Below are 22,356 nucleotides of genomic sequence, written 5' to 3'. Positions count from 1 at the left end.
AGATCTCATACTCTTCAATATCTAGGATTACAGGCATGAGCCACCGGTGCCTGCCAGTTTGATTTTAATTGATGTTGGGTTTTTAAAAATTAATTTCTCATTATGTAGCCCAGTTTCAGGCTGGCCTGTGACTCCAGATCTGCCTTAGCTTCCTGAGGGTTAAGGTTACAGGCATGGAACACCATGCCCTACAGTTTTCATTTTTGTTATTTTTCAGCACTAAAGATTAAATACAGGGCCACGTAATGGTAGGCAATTTCTTTACCACAGAACTATATCACTAGTTTGAAATATAATTTTAAACGCAGTTTCACTGATTGTTTGTTAATGTTAAGGTGAACATGTAATAGTATTTGGGGGGGGGTGGATACTAAAGATCCATCTACCTAGGGTCTCACACATACTAGGCAGGTGCTCTAACCCTGAGCTAACATCCCAGCCCCTTTTTACTTTATTTTGAGACATATTCAGTAAGCTGCCCAAGCTCGTCTTTAAACTTGAGATCCTCCTGCCTCAGCTGTTCAACTAGCTGAGATGATTGTATAATTTCACATCACCATCCAGCCCAACATGTGATACTTTCCTACAACAAAACAAAAAAATAAAAGGAACACAAAACCAGGTCCCAATAAACTCTGATCCGCAAGTGTGTCAGTCACTGGTTATGATGATATCATCATCAGCAACATTCCATGGCAATAACCATAATCAGCCTAATATAGCATCCATTACAGCATACATATTGCATACATTGTATTTAAGCTCATTAAAGTAGCTCAGAAGAAAGACTGCAATCTTACATGTGAAGATCCAGAACATTCATACATACATACCTGCACACTGGCTGTTACCACTGAAGACCCTGAGGCAGAGGACAGTCTATGTGGAGTAGATAACGATTTAGTAGCACCCTGTATTCCACTTCCTGTTCCACCAGATAGACTAGTCCTAGTAGCTCCGCTTGAGTTAAGGTTGCTACCTCTGCTGGCAGGTACATTCATTGCAATTCCACTCAAGCTGTTCTTCCCAATAGTTCCAGTAGATAACGAGTTTGTTAGCTTAGAAGGGGCCTGAAGATTTTTTGTAGATGGAAAGCTTGAAGTGCGATTAGAGGGCATTAAATTCAAGGTGGGAGACTGTCTGCTGATGTTCAATCCAGTGGGCTGTTTATGGACTGGGTTGTTACTGGTAGAGTGGCTACTCTGGGCTACTAGTGTATTTGGATTGGAAGAACTTGGGCATATTGTAGGCTTGGGAGCTGGGTTGGATTTAGAAATTAGTTTAGATGACACTGAAGGCTTGGCTGACAGAGAGGGCTTGGGTGAAGCAGAAGGCTTAGGTGAGGGCAAGGGTTTGGGAGATGTGGCAGGTTTGGGAGATGCGGCAAGTTTTGGGGATGCAGTCATTGAGAAGGGGGATTTGAAACCCTGCGTGGAGATTTGTGACACCATAGCCTTGGCTAAATAGTTACTAGAGGTAGTGGTGCTTGGTGCTGTCCTAGAAACCAGGGGAACCAGAGACCCCTGAGAACCATTTCCAGGGGAGGGGGTCGATAAGGGGAGCCGGTACATAAGTGGCTTATCTGAAGTCTTCAGTAGTGGGGATGAACAGGAAAGTTGGGGATTATTACTTAATTTCACCACTGGGTTGGTATGTGACTTACTAATGGTTGCCTGTAATGGAGAAACATAGTTCTGCTGGACAGCTGAGTGCTGGTGGGCCTTTGTGACTTGTGTTAATGAAGAAGCATCTTGGGCCTCTGATGTTCCCAGAGTGTGAGAGGAGGCAGCAACTTGGGCTTGGGAAGAAGAGGATGTATGAGTCTGCGAAGAGGAAGAAGCATGAATCTGGCTTGACCTTTGTAGTCCTTGTTGAAGTAGCCTGGCTGGCAATGGTTCTAAGGAGACTTTAGGGTTCTGAATTGAAGAACCAGCAATAAGGCCAGAAGAGATGCCAGTATGAGCTAAATCCTGGGGTTTCTTTGGTACTGGTCCTGTGTGACCAGCAATAAGACTTGATGAATGTGCGGTCTGAGTAGAATCTAGTTTTTTGGGAGTTGCCAGTGGCAGCTTACTCATGATAGTTGCTAATTTTTCTTCTCTTAGTCCTGGACGAGGTTTTGTACCTGGCATGCTTATCCTTGAACCAACTGCCGTGCCCTTGTTCCCATTGTTGATGACAGCCAAAGCTTCAGAAACAAGTTCCAGTGAAGGCGAGTGGAAAGAAAGGTCTTCATCTGGGGAGTCATCGAGGCAGATGGTTTCTTGAGCTGGTGTTGAGCTGGAGCTGGTTGAAGCAACAACAGAAGCACTGGAGCTGGACGAAGGGCCACTGGCGGAAGCCACCGAGGATGAAGGTGCTCTGGAGTCCTTTTTTGGACTACACTCCTAGTATAAGTCGCATCATATGAGAAAAAATAGAAACAGTTAATTAAAAAATTACAATGTTTTAAAAGCAGTGAGAAATTATCCTGATGACTAAAACTGCTTTTGTATTAGACATCTTCAGACTGTCAAAGCCAAAATAATTATTATTTTGTTCTGGTACTGGGGCTTGAACTCAGGTCCTCGTACTCTTACTTGGCTTTTTCACTCAAGGCTGGTACTCTACCATTTGAGTTATATCTCCACTTCTGCCTTTTTGATGGTTAACTGGAAATAAAAATCTGCCCAGGTTGGCTTTGAACCTCAATCCTCAGAGCTCAGCTTCCCAAGTGGCTAGGATTACAGGTGTGAGCCATCCGGTGCCCAGCTCTCCTTTATATTTAAAGACTACTTTTCTTTTCTAGTAAGGTTTCCTAGGATGCTGACCATTGTTCTTTGCTTTTTCCCATTTCTGACTATATGCTGTAGTATGCAATATGTAGCATGCAGTGACCCACATCCAAAACATAGACACCTAAAGCATTCCAAGCATTTAAAATAAGTTTTTCCTACTCATTATGGTAGAAGTCATTTGTAAGTTTTTCAAGTATGTGTTTACTAGGTGTATACTGAAAGGAAGTTTCTATGCTCAGAAAACAAGGGAAATATGGCTAGGAATGTGGCTCACTGGTAGAGTGCTTGCCTAGCATGCATGAAACCCTGGGATAGATTCTTCAGTACCACATACACACAGCAAACGCCAGATGTGGCACTGTAGCTCAAGTGGTAGAATGCTAGCCTTGAGCCAAAGAAGTTCAGGGACCCTCCCCCCGCAAAAAAAAAATCTATCAGGCTGGGAAAATGGCTCAGTGGTAGAGCACTTGCCTTGAATGCTCGAGGCCCTGGGTTCGATTCCTTAGCACCACATAAACAAAAAGAAAAAAACCTGGAAGTGGCGCTGTGGCTCAAGTGGTAGAGCACTACCCTTGAGCTGAAGAGCTGAGGGGACAGCACTCAGGCCCAGAGTTCAGGCCCCACAACCGGAAAAAAAAAAAAAAAGTTCAGGGATAGTGCCCAAGCTCTGAGTTCAAGTCCTAGGACTGGCAAAAAAAAAAAAAAAAAGGAAAAGAAAAAGAAAACAAGGGAAACCTCTAAATAACTAAAAGAATATTATCTGTTGTCTGAAAATACTCTTTCTCAACCAGATCCTGGTAGCTCATATCTATAATGCTAGCTACTCAGGAAGCTAAGATGTGAGGATTATGATTTGAAGCCAGTTCAGGCAGCAAAGTCTGTAAGACTCTTATTTTCAATTAACCACAAGAAAACCAGAAGTGGCACTGTGGCTCAAAGTGGTAGAATGCTGGTCCTGAGTTCAAGACCCATGACTGAAAAAAAATTAACTTCCTTAAAATTCAAGGAAGAGATAGGAGATTTAAGTACAGTTTAGTACTGTTTCTTTAAGAAAATACGAAGTTTAACTCATCTTAAGCAAAATTTTATGTAAATCATTTTAAAGTCTTTTCAATTGTTCTTTAAAAACAGACAGATTCAGAATCTCATTGCTTATACAACCACAGCACTTTCCTTTAAGCATAGTGGGGAAAGAATGGGAAGGATGGGTCTTTACCATCACCTCCTAAGGTATTATAGTAAGTAAGCTGTCAAGCATATAGTTATACTCTAATTTTCTTGTCATTTTTCTGAACTTTTACACTAAGACACTCCCAACTGAAAATCTCACCACCTATCAGAATTACAAAGTATAGCTGAATTAAAGACACTGTCTGCTAAGATGAACAGATAATGCCTATGAAATGCTATTTGCTTTGATAGGCTAATTGCATGATCAGCAAAAATTCCATTATTACAAAGAGCACAGAATTAGCGTGGAGAAGGTATATGAGTATTGTTATACTACTATAAAATGTGTTTTAAGTAACTATATTCTTCTTTATAAAATCAATACTATATCTACCCACAGAATAGACTTACCATGGTAAAGTAAATCATTCAGGATACATAGCTGAGTCAAAAACAGGTTATTCTACTTATATTGAATGATTGGTTAAGTGGATAGGGACCAAAGAGGAAGACCAAGAAAGGAAGACAGTTGTATTGCAGGAAGTTAGGAGTTCATTTCTCTCAGGAGACATTTCCTGTATGCTTTTACATTTTTCCTTCCTACTAAAAGCATTTTCTTTTTTGTTTGTTTTTTGTTTTTGTTTTGCCAGTCCTAGGGCTTAAACTCAGGGCCTGGGAACTGTCTCTGAGCTTCTCTGTGCTCAAGGCTAGCACTCTACCACTTGAGCCACAGTGCCACTTCCAGCTTTTTCTGTTTATGTGGTACTGAGGAGTTGAACCCAGGGCTTCATGTATGCAAGGCAAGGGCTCTACCACTAAGCGACATTACCAGCACTGAAAGCATTTTCTTATATAATTTTTACACCAAAAATGGTATACTGGGAGGAAGGGGTGTCCATTGAGAGATTGAACAAAACAGTGGCTCAATCTTACATGGAGTAGGTAGTAACTAAGAAAAAGACAATTAGTTGTTCTGTATTCAAATAGGCTATAGCACTAAAAGGTGAGAAGGTTAACAGACTACAGCAAGTGCCAGCTTACAGGCAAAACAACTCACATATTCAGAGAGATGAAAGTTATGGAGCACACACTAACCGGCACCTATGTAAGTCAGGCTAGCCTCAAATCACAATCCTCTGGATTTAGTTAGGATCGCAAGCATGAGCCACTATGCCCAGGTTGGCGTGGTTTTCTGTAAGAGAGTCTTGCTAAGCAGTTCAAACTGGCCGTGAACTTGTGATCCCACGTCAGTCAAGTGCTAAGATTATAATCATAGACACCATGACCAGTCAGAAGATGTTCTCAATCTCTCTGTTGATGGGTGCTATTTGCTAATCCTTTCTTTTACCAAAAATGCTTTCATCTGAGGCTCAGCTTTATGTGGGTTTCTCTCCACATATTGGCTGTATTGGCTATATTCTAATCTCTGTCTATTGCTATATTCTAATAAGGAAAGTGAAAAGAAACCAGGAACTGATGGGCAGCAGTGCCAAAGACAATGAGGGTTTCAGCCATGTTTCCACGCCTGGACACTCCTCCTTTGCTTTTGGCCTTCAAACTTCTCTTCTATATTTGTAATCTTTGCTGTGTTTTAAAATAGTATTTGGGGAGCTGGAAAGGTGGCTCAGTGGTAGAGCGCTTGCCTTGCATGCCTGAGGCCCTGGGTTCGATTCCTCAGCACCACATAAGCAAAAAGAAAAAAGCCGGAAGTGGCGCTGTGGCTCAAGTGGTAGAGCGCTAGCCTTGAACTGAAGAGCTGAGGGACAGCACCCAGGCTCAGAGTTCAGGCCCCACAACCGGACCAAAAAATAAAAATTAAAAAAATAAATAAATAAATAAATTAAATAGTATTTGGTACATTTTATCTTCTTAGAATTTAAGAAGAATTCATTTAAACTGTAATTTAATTAAAATATACATTTGCCACCAATACACAGCCATTTATACGAAGATTATAAGGATGTTCACTAAGTTTAAAATATCCAATTTAGGATATAATACCTATTGATTATTGCTGTGTGTCTTAATACATTTCAATATTCACACATTATGATCAACTATAGATTTGGTGAATTCTTACCTTTACTTTGGGTTTGGATGCAGGAATCACTTTTTTCTTTGCCCTAAAATAAAAGATTAAAATGAAGGCCAGTCAATAGCAGTTATCGTTCACTAGGAAATTGTAACATATGACCTTATATGGGTAATTAATGGGTAAATAATTCTTCTGTCCTTTGGAAAACTCTTTGAAGTAAGAAAGGACTATTTTTATTGCAATATTCTGCAACATTTTCTCCAACTTAGATTAGCTCGAAGAAAAGGCCACATAAATAGTAAGTGAAAAGTTATGAATACCAGTGAAAAGTAGATGAAGCACAAAAATTTTAAAAACTAAATATAACCAAGTGCTAGTGGCTTACACCTAAAATCCTAGCCACTCAAGGAGGCTGAGGATCTTAGTTCAAAGCCAGCCCAAGCAGGAAAGACCCCATGAGGTTCTTATCTCTAATTAACCACCACAAAACCAGAAGTGGAACTGTGGCTCAAAGTGTTAAGAGTGCTAGCCATGAGCGGAAAAGTTCAGGTATAGTGCCCAGGCCCTTAGTTCAAGACCCATGATTAAAAAAAAAAAAAAGTAGAATCTAATGTAAATCCATGTAATATAAACTAATTCAAGACAGATTGACAAAGTTACCTAAGAAGACTAACTTCAAGATTTGGCAAGAGTTTACCACTGTAGGAAGAGAATAGGTTCAAAGAACTCTAAGCTTGAATTAAGCCATGACAGAGGGGTGTAAATGCATTTTGAGTAACAAATGAGAAAGTCAAGTACATTCATAGGGGAGGAATCCTATAAGAAATGGAAATGAGTTTTTTTCATTGTTGTTGTTTTTGTTTTCTTTTTGTCTTGTTTGTTCATTTAATTGTCTTTGGGAGGGTAAGGGGAGTCACAGAAATGGAGGGACAAAGGGTGAACAAATGGAGCAGTTACTCACTAGGACACTATGCCAAAAATGAACTATCCAACTTGTGAGTGGAGACAGGAAAGAAAAACTGGGAGTGAGGGAAGGGGTGACACAGTCCAAACATAAATGTACTCAGTACCTGATGCATATAGCTATAACCCCTCTGACATCACCTTTATAATTAACAACGAATTTTTTTCTTAAAAATCTTTTAGGCTCCACAGAAGAGCTTGTTGAATAATTGTTGAATAATTAAAAGACTGACAAGCTAAAATATCTCACCTTACTTGAATATTTCCACTTTGCTAAATTAAAATGTCAGCAATTAGCTAGGTGCTGGTAGCTCACACCTGTAATCCTAGCTACTCAGGAGACTGAAATCTGAAAATGGTGGTTCAAAGTCAGGGCAGGAAAGTCTATGAGACTCTCCAATTAACTACCAAAAATGCCAGAAGTGGAGCTGTAGCTCAAGTGGTAGAGCTCTAGCTTTGAAAAAAAATGGGAAGTGGCACTGTGACTCAAGTGATAGAGCACTAGCCTTGAACTGAAGAGTTGAGGGACAGCACTCAGGTCCAGAGTTCAAGCCCCATGACCAACCCCCCCCCAAAAAAAAGGAGTAATAGAAAGTGTGAATAGGACAAAAATACATTACACTCATATATAGAAATGTTGTAACAAACCTCATTGAATAAATAGAATTTAAATAAAAGGAAAAAATTGTCTGGAAGAAAAGCAGACACATACACACATTCATACACACAACACAATTTTCAAAGTGTTTAGGCAACAGGGCCAGTCCACCAAATGCCTTCCATGCTCACCTATCCTATAGATTCCTACATTATGGCATAAACAAAAACAAAACACAAAGTTAGAATAATAAAGATTGCGTATATGATAAGAAGGGATAACACAAAGGCCTTATGTTTGCTAGGTGAGCCCTCTACTACTTGAGCCACAAGCCATGTCCTTGTTTTTCTTTTTAGTTTGAGACGAGGTCCTGCAAACTTTTGCCTTCGTAGTCCTTGAACTTCAATCCTCTTAACCTTTGTTTCTCAAGTAGCTAGATTATAGGCATGTGCTAACACGCCCAGCTAGAGTGGAGCTATTTTTAAACTTTTGAGGGGAGCTGAGTGAGGTGAGCTCTAGGCAGGAGACTCACTCAAGTTCAGGAGCTCCAAGCCAGACTGAGAAACAAGATGAGACCTGTCTCAAAAAAAAAAAGAAGCTAAATGAAGGAATCTATACAAAACAGTTACAGAACAAAAGACATTATGTTTTATAATGCCTATGTGGTTTTATAACTACAGGGAAATTAAAAGCTGCAAATATTACTAAATTATATGTATCTATATATAAATATCTATCCTTATCCCATAAACTTGTAGTTGATGAGACCAAAGTGTCCCAATAAGGAAGGGGGTGTAGTGGTGCATGATTTTAGTCCAAGCTATATCACAGGAAGCCAGGGCAGGAGAATAGTCTGAGCCCAGGAATTTTGAGACTGGACTGAGCAACACAGTAAGACCCCATCTCAAAATAAAGCAAACCAAACAACTTGGCACAAAACAACAGTAAGAAAGGAAAGTGATAGCCAACTCAATGGACCTTTGATGACACACCAAACAGTTAAAATCTAGGGAAAAAATTAGAAAATCAACTTACGCTGGGTACCAGTGGCTAACTGGGTACCAGTTATGCAGGAGGCTGAGATATGAGGATCTCAGTTCAAAGCCTGTCAGAATAGTAAAGTCTACAAGACTCTATTTCTAATTAACCAGCAACAAAGCAAGACTAAAGATGTGGCTCAAGTGGTGACATCAGCCATAAGTAAAAAGGTCCATCAAGAGTATAAGCCCTGGGCTGGGAAGGTGGCTCAGTGGTAGAGCACTTGCCTTGCATGCATGAGGGCCTGGGTTCGATTCCTCAGCACCACATGAGCAAAAAGAAAAAAGCCGGAAATGGCGCTGTGGCTCAAGTGGTAGAGTGTTAGCCTTGAGCTGAAGAGCTGAGGGACAGCGCCCAGGCCTAGAGTTCAAGCCCCATGACTGATAAAAAAACAAATAAATAAATAAAATTTAAAAAAATCAACTTATTATCAAAACTGTACACAAGGAGAGGAAGAATTCTGTAACTTCTGTGATGCTTCCCAAAAGGTAATCAGAGATCTTCGAATACTGAATACAGTATTCGGTAAATTCTTGATAACTTGTGCTATGTGTATTTGCATATTTTCTCTCTCTCTTTTGCTCTCTCTCTCTCTCTCTGTTTGCAGTACAGGGCTTTAAACTTATAGCCTTATGCTTGCTAGGAAGGTGTTCTATCACTTAAAAGCACAACTTGATTCCTATTTGTTAGCTTTTGTCCAGGCAAGCCTGAACTATCATCCTCCTGTTTGCATTTCTCATGTAGCAAAGCCTGAGGAACTATTTCAATAGATTGATCTAAAGTCCCTAAACAGGCAAATGACTTAAAAAAACAAACAAACAAATAAGACAGTAGCGCTGGCTATGGTAACTTATGTGAGCAACCCCAGTATTCAGGAAATTGAGGCAAATTGAGCTCAAATTCCAGACTAGCCTGGGCTAGGAAAAAAGGAAAAGTTGTATGATGAAAACTGCATAAAAATACCTAGTTATTTTTTAAAAAAAGGAATGAAATCTGGGGTTGGCATTTACTCACGGAGCAGAAGTAAGATGATTATGTACACTCCGGCTTTCTTTAAAAAGCATTCTGAAAAAAAAAACACAAATGGTTATTCTTTTTAGTAGCAGATAATATAATTCACTTTTGTTTTACAGACAGGATCTTGATATATAGTTTAGGTTGGCCTTGAACTTACTATGTAGCTCTAAATGGTTTGAACTAATAACTTTCTTTCCAGTTAGCCTCCAGAATGCTGGGATCACATGTATTTATCACCACACCCAGCTTCATCTTTTAAATCACTTGATTTTTAATTGCTATTGTATTTGATTTTCAATAGCTATTACTTGCCTATTTAAGAGTAAAAATTGTAATGGTTCAGTATAATCAATAATACATTTTATGGAGAGTTGATGTTGTTGGTGGGTTTTTTTTTTTTTGGTCAGTTGTGGGGCTTGAACTTTGGGCCTGAGCGCTGTCCCTCAGCTCTTTAGCTCAAGGCTAGCGTTCTACCACTTGTTACAGCGCCACTTCCAGTTTTCTGGTGGTTTACTGGAGATAAGCGTTTCACGGCCCGGAGGGCTCAAACCTGTAATACTAGTTTCTCAGGAGGCTGAGATCTGAGGATGGCGGTTCAAAGCCAGCCTGGGCAGGAAAGTTCTTTGAAACTCTTATCTCCAATAAACCACCAGAAAACTCGAAGTGGTGGTGCTGTAGCTCAAGTGATAGAGTGCTAGCCTTGAGCTGAAGGGCTGAAGGGACTGCACTCAGGCCCAGAGTTCAAGCTCCATGACTGACAAAAAAAAAAAGTTTCCCGGACTTTCCTGCCTGGGCTGGCTTTGAACTGTGATCCTCAGATCTCAGCCTCCTGAGTAGCTAGGATTACAGGTGTGAGCCACCGGCACCCAGCATTATGGAGAGTTTTATCTCTTCTTTTTTTTTTTTTGTCCGTCCTGGGGCTTGAACTCTGGGCCTGGGCACTGTCCTTCAGCTCTTCAGCTCAAGGCGAGCACTCTACCACTTGAGCTACAGCGCCACTTCTGGTTTTCTGGTGGTTTATTGGAGATAGGAGTCTCACAGTCTTTCCTGCCTGGGCTGGCTTTGAACCGTGATCCTCAGATCTCAGCCTCCTGAGTAGCTAGGATGACAGGCATGAGCCACCAGCGCCCGGCTTTATCTCTTCTTTATTCGCTTGGTTGTTTCCCTTCATATACTGGGGTTTGAACTCAGGGCCTCATGCTTACTAGGCTATACTACTGTTGAGTTACACTACACTACCAATCCTTTTGAATACTGGCTGTTTTTGAAACAGGGTTTTTGTTCCAGCCTGAGAATGTGCCTGGGTTTTCTTTTTTTTTGGGGGGGGGGGGGGTGTCTGGTCGTGGGGCCTGAACTCTGGGCCTGGGCGCTATCCCTCAGCTCTTCAGATCAAGGCCAGTGCTCTATCACTTGAGCAACAGCGCCACTTCCAGCTTTTTTCTTTTTCCTCATGTGGTGCTGAGGAATCAAACCCAGGGCCTCACGCATGCAAGGCAAGCACTCTACCACTGAGCCACCTTCCCAGCCCCTGGGTTTTGATTCTTATTTTAAGATTCCAACTTGGCAGGTATAAGCCACTGTGTATGTTCAGGCTTGCTTTGAATGGATCCTCTTGATCTCACTTCCTAAAGTAGTTGTGATTACAGGTCCCTAAAGTAGCTATGATTACAGGCAGCAGCCACTGGTATCATATTTTATTTTATTTTTTTTTTTTTTTGGGTCCGGTCGTGGGGCCTGAACTCTGGGCCTGGGTGCTGTCCCTCAGCTCTTCAGCTCAAGGCTAGCGCTCTAAAATTGAGCCACAGTGCCACTTCCAGCTTTTTTTTTTTTGCATATGTGGTGCTGAGGAATCAAACCCAGGGCCTCACGCATGCAAGGCAAGTGCTCTACCACTGAGCCACCTTCCCAGCCCCTGGTATCATATTTTAACATCAAGAGAAATGATTATTTTTGTTGCTATAATGGGACATTTTAAGATGAGTTAATAACCAAGTTTATTATAAAATTTTATAGTCTAAACTTTTGAGACTTCAAAGATGCCCACTTTGTTTTTGAAATATTCCTCTAATACTACTTTCAAGAAAACCTAAGGCTGCCTCTCTTTTTTCTTATGCTCCAAAGCCTATATTCAATTCCTTATTTACATGTTACCCCATATAAAGTTTCCCAGCTAAGGTTTCAAACTATCAGCTCCCATCTCTTTTTTCACTATTAACAACAAATTGAGGCACAAACAAAAAGGTAATAAACAAAGTATTTTCATGCCTATGCCCACCTGTTTATCTCTATGTCCACATTATTGTTTTCTCTTAAACTTTTTTTTTGTGCCCATCCTTAGCTTTTATGCCAGCCCTCTACAACTTGACCTAAAGCTCTACTTCAGGCTTTTTTGGGGGTAATTGGGGATAAGAGTCTCATGGACTTTTCTGATCAGACTGGCTTCAAACCATACACATTCAAATCATACACATTAGCCACTGACCGGCACCTGGAAGTATTAAACTTTTTTCTTCTTGGAAATACTAAGATTTGAACTAAGGGCCTTTTGTTTGATAATTAGGAACCCACCACTGAAGCCATGCCTCCCGTCATTTTGTCTTCTACTTTCTTTAAGTTTTCAAAGCAAAGATCATCTAACATAGGCCGTTGAGCACATTGGGTTCTTTGCAAAATCAATATCATGTATGTCTGTGCATAGCAAAACAAGAAATTAAAAGAGAATTTCAGAAGTCACATTTCTTACCTCGCCTGCATCCAGCCCTTAGGCCACAATGGCTTCACCTCTGTCTCCATGAAGGATTTAAGATAATCCTCAGCAGACTGGCTTTTATTTGGCTCTAATTCATAGCATCCCAACTTGATCTTAACCAGGTTACACAACAAAGTTCTAAACAGATTAAAAACAAACATATTTACATACAAATTTGAACACAAAACTGTAGAAAACTAAGGGTTGTTTTTTTTCCTTCTCTCTCACTTTTTTTTAGGTCTGGAACCAGAATTCTAACTCAGTACCTAACACTCTCACTTACTAGCTGGTGCTCTAACCCCTGAGCCATGCCTCCAACCCCAATGGTTGGTTATTTCCTTTCTCTCTTTTTGTAACAGATTTTTTTTTTTTTTTTGTCAGCCGCAGGGCTTGAACTCTGGGCCTGGGCACTATCCCTCAGCTCTTCAGCTCAAGGCGAGCGCTCTACCACTTGAGCTACAGCGCCACTTTCGGTTTTCTGGTGGTTTATTGGAGATAGGAGTCTCACGGTCTCTCCTGCCTGGTCTGGCTTTGAACCCCGATCCTCAGATCTCAGCCTCCTGACTAGCTAGGATTACAGGTGTGAGCCACCAGCGCCCGGCTGCAACAGATTTTTTTTAAGCACACAAATCTACAAGCAGTAATACAGAATATTAGCTGAAGAATGCAGACAATGGCGTGACAATGAGTAATTCCTAACGTATATCATTCACTATATGACAGTCAAATCTCCATCATGAGACAATTTCCCTCTTCATCTTTACTTAAGACGCCTGAGACTGACAGCTGTCTTTGTGGGGTATGAAAGATGGCTGGTTTACTTAAGTGTATTGAGACTGAATTTTATGAAACCAGTATGACTTACTCCATTATTATATTAGCCTATAAAAAAGTATGAAAAGCTTTAGTACTCTAAGGAGACTAATTAGAACCAAATTAGCATTTCCTTGACTAATTTCTAGTTTGTTTCCAATCTATTTTTTCCATTTATACAGATTTTTTTGGTTATTGTTATTGGTCATGGGGCTTGAACTCTGGGCTTGGGCACTGTCCCTGCACTCTTCAGCTCAAGGCGCAAGTGCTCTACCGCTTGAGCCACAGCACCACTTCCGGTTTTCTAGTGGTTTTTATTGGAGATAAGAGTCTCACGGACTGGCTTTGAACCATGATCCTCAGATCTCAGCCTCCTGAGTAGCTAGGATTACAGGCGTGAGCCTGGCACCCGGCTACTTTTCTTTCTTTTTTTTGGGGGGGGGTCTGGTTGTGGGGCCTGAACTCTGGGCCTGGGCACCGTCCCTCAGCTCTTCAGCTCAAGGCTAGCATTCTACCACTTGAGCCACAGCACCACTTCCGGCTTTTTTCTTTTTGCTTATGTGGTACTGAGGAATCGAACCCAAGGCCTGGAGCATGCAAGGCAAGCACTCTACCACTGAGCCACCTTCACAGCCCCCGGCTACTTTTCTATACTATATATTAGGTCAGAAGTAAAGATGTTAAACTCTTACCTAATGGTGTCATCCCAGTGGAATTTCTTTCTTGGTCCAATAACACGTTTCCCTGGTTTCTCATCATCATCTTCCTCAGATCCATTCCTTTCTCGTTCTTCATCTGTTTGTAACCTAGAAAATGAAAGAAACATTTTATGAAGCAAAGTTGTTTTTCTTTTTCTTTGTTTTTGTGCCAGTACAAGAATTTGAACTTAAAGCGTTACTCTCTCACTTGGTGGCACTCTACCATGAGTCATACCTCTAGTCCAACTTTTTGGTAGTTAATCAGAAATGGAGTCTCACAAACTTTTTGGCTGGCTAGTTCCTTAACTGAGATCCTCACAAGTTAACCTCTTGGGTGGCTAGGATTAAGGTGTGAGTCACTAGTGCCTAATAGAAGTAAAGTTGTAACCTAACATCTCTATAATATCCTGAATTGCTTACCTGAATGTTAACTTTAAACAGACTAGGGAATCTACCTTTCCATGTAATATCTTGAATTTGGATTGAGTTATAAAGTAGCTTGGTAAATAGGATCCTCAAACTATAACATAAAGGCATAAACACTAGCCCCAGCTAGTCAATTTGATCAACATATGAAATATCTGATCAGTGTTGGTTTTGTTGTGAGCCAGTTTGGACTACAAAACCTAGAGTGACCTCAAACTCTTGATCCCTATGCCTTAGCCTCCTGAGTATTGGGATTACAGGTATGCACCCCCAGATCAGACTTGAATTTTAGATCACACCCATACAAACCAAAGCCTTTTGCCTTTGATAGCAAAGCAATTATATGGGAAGTGATACGATATGTTAGAAAACATTCAATTAGGGGCTGGGAAGGTGGCTCAGTGGTAGAGCGCTTGCCTTGCATGCTCGAGGCCCTGGGTTCGATTCCTCAGCACCACATAAGCAAAAAGAAAAAAGCCGGAAGTGGCGCTGTGGCTCAAGTGGTAGAGCACTCGCCTTGAGCTGAAGAGCTGAGGGACAGCGCCCAGACCCAGAGTTCAGGCCCCACGACCAGACCACCCCCCCTCAAAAAAAAGAAGAAAAAAAAAAAAGAAAACATTCAATTATAGCATTCCAGTGGTGTATGTTGATTTCTACTTGAAGATAAATGACCACTTTACTTTAGACCAACCCTTTAAAGTTACAAGTGTTCTCTTAAAGCCAAATCCCATCCAAAGAGAAGAGGTAACATACTTGGCACACTTAGCTTGACTACGAGCCTGGCAGTCCTCTTGGTATTTAAATAGCTGTTCAGGCATGACATTGCTAACAGCCAGTTTCAGTTTTTGCAGAGGTTCTCTTAAGCGATCATCCTGAGGAAAAAACATACTAAAAGTTTTTTCAAGTATCTTAACAGAATTTATTATATAAGCAGATTCTCAATAGATAAAACCTGTATTTCACATATTGATAGTCATTTGAAGTGTCAGTATATCCAAATATGGACATATTCTTCTAATTTTCCAAAGGCACACTGGGATATATAATTAGAATGATCGTATTTCCCAGTTTTCCAAGGGGAAAATATATAAATATACTGCTAACCCAGTATATTTTTTAATACTGTCCATTATATTCTTTTTAAAAAATCTTGGGCTGGGAAGGTGGCTCAGTGGTAGAGTGCTTGCTTTGCATGCTCAAGGCCCTGGGTTCTATTCCTCAGCACCACATAAGCAAAAGGAAAAAAGCCGGAAGTGGCGCTGTGGCTCAAGTGGTAGAGCGCTAGCCTTGAGCTGAAGAGCTGAGGGACAGTGCCCAGGTCCAGAGTTCAGGCCCCATGACCGGACCCAAAAAAAAAAAAATCTTCTAAATTTTATTGTAATTATGAAAGTGATGTAGAGAAATGACAGTTCCATAAATCAGGTTCCTTCACAGTCTTAATAATGTCTCCATCTATAAATTATAGGAACATTTTATAATACAAATAATTAAAATGAGAGTAAAATCTACATTGTTCAGACTACTGGTAAATACCCACTATGATAAGGAAGCAATACTACTCTGGAATACTAGAACAAAGTTTTCATACTAGTACAAGGTTGAACTCAAGGCCTTACACTTCCAATTAAGTTGGCACTCCACAATTTGAGCCATACCTCTTGTCGAGCTTTTTTGCTAGTTAATTAGAGGTTAACTATCACAGACTTTCCTGTCTGGCTAGCTCCTATTACTCTTAGACTTACCTGGACATTGAGATGTAACTTTTTCAGACGTTTTACCAGTGTTTCTTTATTGCATGGCACAAACGCTTCAAGATGAGAGTAGACACCACTACGAATGACAGGGCCTAACTCTTGTAGCTGTAACTCAATGCTACCAAGAAAACCAACAAGAGAATTTCTTTTAGGTGACATCACATGAGCAAGCCAGCAAAGGCAGTGAATTTCTGTTCTCAATTAGTGTTCTTTTCATTTCTCAGATAGGATTTTTCATAGAAATAAACGCTTTACCAAATATAACAATGATATAGAAAATTCTTTTAAGATTTTAGCTTAAGAGGAGGATCTATATGACACAAACAATCTGGAAATACAATTTTTTGGTGATGAAGCAAAGTCTGTTTTGGGGTTGAGCATGCATGGTAACATTATTTTAACTAAAAGCTCATCTCTTTTTTAGAGATAATATGGCAACTTTCACATTAGACAGTTATACAGTTTTACTGAGTTTCTACAGGATTTTTTCTGAAAAAAAAAAGTCTTCCTCCAAGTATGAACTAGTTTATCCATCTTTGTTTCTCTTATTGAACATGTATTATATTAGCCATGCATTTAAATAGTTTGCTTGATTTATTGTAATTCCAGTTTTCATTTCTACTTAGAAGTTAGGCTTTGAGACTAAATAAATGGTGATATTTGCATTCAGCCTAATATTTAAGAAAAAGAAAGCAGCTTTTAACAGTTACATTCTTAGCAAGTCAAACCAATGAATAAATGTCTCTCAAAATGGAAGACACAATACCCTACAGATGTAACTACAGAAAGAAAACAGACGTTAATTTGAAAGTCAACATCAAACTGGCACTTTCAGCAACAAATTATGTTCAAAACGTTATATTATAGGAAAAGGTGCAAATAGACTTAAGTACTTTCCATAACTATAAGACACATTCAAAAGCTTTGGGAGAAGAACAGAAACCCTACAAGATCAAACATATCTACTACTTATTAAACTTCAAATTTTGAAAACATAAATGTGCAAAATTATGCTAAGAATTAGTCATCAAAAATTCTTGGTATTAGAGAAGCTAAATAGAAGATACAAAACAGAAAGAAGTTTATAAGTATGAGAGGGTCAAATGCAAGTGTTCAAATAGGAAACAATCATTACTCTCATGAGATCTATATATAAGCATTTGGTTGGGTAACATGTGGTTAGATCTTTATTAAAGTCTAGACTTAGATTAGGAGGACTTCTAGAGCTTGCTTTGATATTAAAAGTTAGTTGAGCTGGGCACTGCTGGCGATTGCCTATAATCATAGTTCCCCACCAAAAAGGCAGACGTGGAGTTGTGGCTCAAGTAATGGAGCAAAAAAGCTCAGGGATAGTGTCTAGGCCTGAGTTCAAGCTTCAGGACATACACTTTTAAGGGAAGGCTAAAAATGAAATAGAAATTCTCAGTTTCTAAGAAATTCCTGGTAAGAGTAGGCAGGCTCAATGACCTATTTACAGAAGCTAGTGGTTTTCACAAAACAAAATGAAAGTCACTGGTTTCCACAAAAGTCAATCCTCAGATAGTTGAAGAGTTGACTCCCTGAAGTGAAAGCAATGGTTGAGTCCCCTCACATTGAGATTCGAGTCAGTATTCATTCTGAAGCACCTGAAAGGAGCATGTGTAACAAAGACAGGCAGGTCTCGTGTTAAGTGTTGAGTGTGATTTTAATACATGCCAAGCCAATTTGTTGAACAGAACTCTTGAGAAGAATCAGAATCATAAGAGTATCATTTATTAACAACCTGTACTTCAGGGCAAAAGGGAATAAAATCAAGTCAGTATGTTATATATTTGTTGACTCAGGTCAAATTCAATTACAAAAATATTTTTTTTAAAGACTCCCTATTTCAACAGATTGATTTTTTTTTTCCTTGCTAGCACAAAGAAGCAATGTTGAGGTAAAATCAATATACCTCAATAATTTCCTTACTATCCCAAACAATCAGTTCATGCCTTGGACTGAACAACTTAGTCCAGAAAGTGAAGCATTTGAGCTGGGCGCTGGTGGCTCACGCCTGTAATCCTAGCTACTCAGGAGGCTGAGATCTGAGGATCGTGGTTCAAAGCCAGCCCGGGCAAGAAAGACCCTGAGACTCTGATCTCCAATAAACCACCAGAAAACCGGAAGTGGCGCTGTAGCTCAGGTGGTAGAGCGCTTGCCTTGAGTTGAAGAGCTGAGGGACAGTGCCCAGGCCCAGAGTTCAAGCCCCACGACCGACAAAAAAAAAAAAAAAAAGAAAGTGAAGCATTTTTGTTTAGACAGTGGGAAAAGAGGCTCAGAAGAGTAAGAGTGACTAAAAAGGGAGGAGGTGGGGGATGGGGGGTCACTCAACATAAGAAGTTAGCATTAGTGAAATAAAAAACAGATGGGTTCCCTCAAAATATCTGTTTTACAATAGATAAGGAAAAATAAACAAAGAAGTCTTAATGGAATGCCTACAGTTTGCTTATTTAAGATCCTATGTCCCAAGGAGAGTCTCTTGACTCTCCTAGGGGACAAGCAGTTGTTGCCTCTTATAAAAAAAAGTAAAATAAAAAAAAAATAAGGGTGGATGGACTTAATGACAAGAGAAAGAACAGATTTAGTACAGTTAAGGCTTTTGGGTGGAAAGAAAAAGAAAGGCTTGTAAGATCCCTGGCTGGGGAATCTGGGACAGCTCTGATGAGAAATGGCTGCACTGTTTATTGAGTCTGCAGTTTCAAAGAGATACTAGGTAAAAGACAGCGGCACAAATAGGAAGCATTCAACCTGAAAATCCCTGGCTGAGAGAAAGAAGAACAAGAATGAGAAGGTCCTCTGCCATCATACTAGCACACCAGGTTTTTGTTTTCTGAGTCCATTTGAGTTCAATAGGATAAAAGAATACAATTGATTACCTAATGAACTAATGAACCAATCAGTTCTTTTTATCTAATAAGTAAACTATCTCCATTATATGCTTAAAAGATAGGAATCATAGTATTAGAAACATTATTTTGCTGTGACTTACATAACACTATAACCAACAGAGTAAGCATATGTTATCTTCATCAGAGGTATAAAACTGGCTCTTTTCCTCAGGATCACTTTTTGTATAGTTCTGCCTATAGCAATTATATACTTGATTCCTGTAACTACCAGTTAAACCTGGTAATCCAAATATAAAATATAATCTCTCTCTCTCTCTTCTCAGCATTTACTTTCTTCTAGCTTAACTCTGTCACCTTCAAATTACTTCTATCCTACCCAACAACCAGGATTTCTTCATTGAGCCCTAATTTCCATTTGGCCATAAATATGTATGTATGTATATGTATGTATATATATATATATATATACGCATATATATAATAACTTGTTTACTAGGTATCAATGGAATTATTTTCCTCAAGTCTGAGTATAATAAAATGGAAAATTATACCAATTTATATAAATAGTTCATGCTTTAGTAAAGACATTTTCCTCTAAGAAGAAATACATTGAAGTCCAGGTTACTATTCAACTGCATAGAAGTCAATTGTTCAGATAGCTTTAAATATTGGGAGTTTTAATTAGTATAAGTGGCCCAGAAAAACCAATATGTGCAGACACGTAATTTTACTAAGAACAAATATTAATTTTACAAGGCTGAAAAGGGAAGAGCAGATACCTAATAGCAGCATCTTCATCTCACAGGCCTACTGTACTGTGATAATTTCATCATTTTTTAATAAAAAATTACTTACTCCAGAAGAATATTATTCATATCCTGTGTAAAGAATTTTTTTCTTCCTTCTTCATCAAAAAGTTTGGCAGCCTAAAGAAACATAAGGCTGTTATTATGATTCATAATAAACAGTGTCTCTGAGATGAACTATCGAATGAAACAAACTTTACATCAGTAGACTACTACATGAGTTGTGATCCAGAGTCAGGCAAAGTCATTTGAAAAATCTATATTGAACAAGAGATAATGTAAATCTGCTCCAGCTACTATGACAAATTACCACAAACTCGACAGCTTAAAACAATAGAAATTCATTCCAGTTGGAGATACAAACTAACATCACTTGGGTGACATCAAGGTATCGGCTCTACTGCACTGTTTCCATGGGTGAAGAACAAGCTTTCCCAGAGTCTCCAGAAGGAGCACAGACCTGCGTACACCTCAGTTTCAGTCAGATGATGCTGATTTTGGATTTTAAAACAAGAGAATAAATGTCTGTTGTTTCACGCCACCAAGTTTGTGGTAGAGAGCTCATCTCTCTCTCTTCCAGCTCGTGGCTACTGGTCCTCCTTGGTGATAGCTACAGTACTCCAGTCTTCAAAGCTGACATCTCCAGTCTCTGTGCTTTGCGTTCACATGGCCTTTTCCCTGTCTCCCTCTTGTAAGGATGCATAGGATTGCATTTATGGTCCACAGCATAATCTCTCCATCCCAATTTCCCTAACCAAATCATACGAAAAAGACTGCCACCTTCCCTTTGCCATGAAAGGTAATATTCATAGGTTCCTCAGATGAGACAACAGATACCCTTTGAAACCATCTTTCAGCCTATTATAGATAAAGTTATATGATGTAAGAATATGAATAAAAGATCAATCCCTATAAAGGTTAAAGGTCTAGAGAATCAAACAGAAAAGACATTTAGAAATATGACAGCACAAAGAAATAGAAATCCAACCATGGAATCAACTCAAGTTGAAGCTGTAGACTTCTATGAGTAAACTAAATAGGTATGGGAATCTATTTAACATAAATCCAAGACAATAGACTCCATATATGTCTTTTTTTTTTTCTGCTTATGTGGTGCTGAGGAATCAAACCCAGGGCCTCATGCATTCAAGGCAAGCGCTCTACCACTGAGCCACCTTCTCAGCCCATGACTATGTCTTTATGTTACGGATTCATGATAGGGTTCACAGAATTGTTGAGATTACTGATTAGGATCCATATTACTGACATTGAACTGTGCAGATAGGAGCAATAAAAGTCATGTATGGAAAAACTTAGCCTTAGATATAATCAATTACAAAAATTCACAATACAGTTAGAATCTCTAAGAGGACTTAAAAGCAGTGAATAAGTACAATAATATGGAATTGTGGCAACAAAGGATCGTGTGTGTGTGTGTGTGTGTGTGTGTGTGTGTGTGTGCGTGCATGCACCATTACTAGGGCTTGAACTCAGGACATGGGTGCTGTCCTTTAGCTTTTTCTCTCAAGACTAGCACTCCATCACTTGAGTTATAGCTCCACTTCTGGATTTTTGTGGGCTAACTGGAGATGTCTCATAGGCTTTCCTGCTTTGGCAAGCTTTGAACTATAATCCTCAGATCTCAGTTTCCGGAGTAGCTAGAATTGATTATGAGTGTGCGTCACCAGCACTAGATCTCAGCCTCCTGAGTAGCTACGATTACAGACGTGAGCCACCAGCACCCAGCCTTAAAAAAGTTTTACATTAAGTCATTTAACTGATGGGTTGGCAAAAAGAAAAAAAAATACTTAGAAAGAAGCAATATGGACAACAAATCTGTTGTTGCCCGTAACATTGTCCTGGCTCTACTTTTGATATACTAGGATTTCTATTTCATTCCATTTTTTTAATGTGCTTTTTACCTAATAAGGTGATTTCACTAATTGAGGAACTTTAATATGTCTCAGGCCCTACAATTTATTTACTTGTAGCATGTGTGATCTATCTCAGGATCTTCAATATGCTAAGCAAGTGCCCTAGCACTGAATTCATCCCAGTTCCCAACCCACAGTTTTAAAAACAAGACTGTTTTTTTCTATTCTGTTTACTAAAGGATAAGGCCCTTTAGGGTAGGGCTATAAGTTAATTTTGTATTCTCACATTCCATTATGTACTTTATACTTAGTACCATGTATGATTCATGTAGAGACAAAGACATTGGTATTATAGATGCACCTTACAATCAAGGCTCCTAAACCATGAAATGCCCTGAGTCTGACTTCTAGGAAGTTGTAGATGCATGATTTAGACTGAAGTATTCTGATGGCCACTGTGTAATACAGCTATCTAACCCAAAGTGTATCACTAAGGAAGGAGTAAACACTAATTAGATGAGCTTAAGGATCCTGTTGTTATTACTATTTCCCACCTTTAACCAGTTGTCCACTAGAAATAAAGAATGTTTAAATCTGAATACTCTGCCATAGTCATTTGGGAAAAATCTACTGGTGAAATTAAAAAATGGGGCTCATTTTAAGACCCATAAGATGTAGAACAGGGCTGGGAAGGTGGCTCAGTGGTAGAGCGCTTGCCTTGCATGCATGAGGCCCTGGGTTCGATTCCTCAGCACCACATAAGCAAAA

The 22,356-nt window shown here is 39.5% G+C and overlaps 1 protein-coding gene across 1 annotated transcript in view; it reads right to left on the bottom strand.

The window, feature by feature from the left end:
* The window catches only part of Ubn2 (ubinuclein 2), an 86,371-nt gene that overhangs the window by 26,058 nt on the left and 37,957 nt on the right, over positions 1-22,356 (bottom strand). The window contains exons 7-14 of the mRNA XM_013021614.1: positions 19,764-19,834; positions 16,027-16,156; positions 15,038-15,156; positions 13,853-13,966; positions 12,342-12,485; positions 9,596-9,646; positions 6,028-6,070; positions 834-2,387 (exon numbers count right to left, since the gene is read on the bottom strand). Of these exons, the coding sequence (XP_012877068.1) occupies positions 834-2,387; positions 6,028-6,070; positions 9,596-9,646; positions 12,342-12,485; positions 13,853-13,966; positions 15,038-15,156; positions 16,027-16,156; positions 19,764-19,834 (2,226 nt within the window). The remainder of the gene's footprint in view (positions 1-833; positions 2,388-6,027; positions 6,071-9,595; positions 9,647-12,341; positions 12,486-13,852; positions 13,967-15,037; positions 15,157-16,026; positions 16,157-19,763; positions 19,835-22,356) is intronic.

Source organism: Dipodomys ordii, unplaced genomic scaffold (genome assembly GCF_000151885.1).
Source record: "Dipodomys ordii isolate 6190 unplaced genomic scaffold, Dord_2.0 Scaffold56, whole genome shotgun sequence".
Taxonomy (NCBI): domain Eukaryota; kingdom Metazoa; phylum Chordata; class Mammalia; order Rodentia; family Heteromyidae; genus Dipodomys; species Dipodomys ordii.
This window is presented reverse-complemented; position numbering and strand designations above follow the sequence as displayed.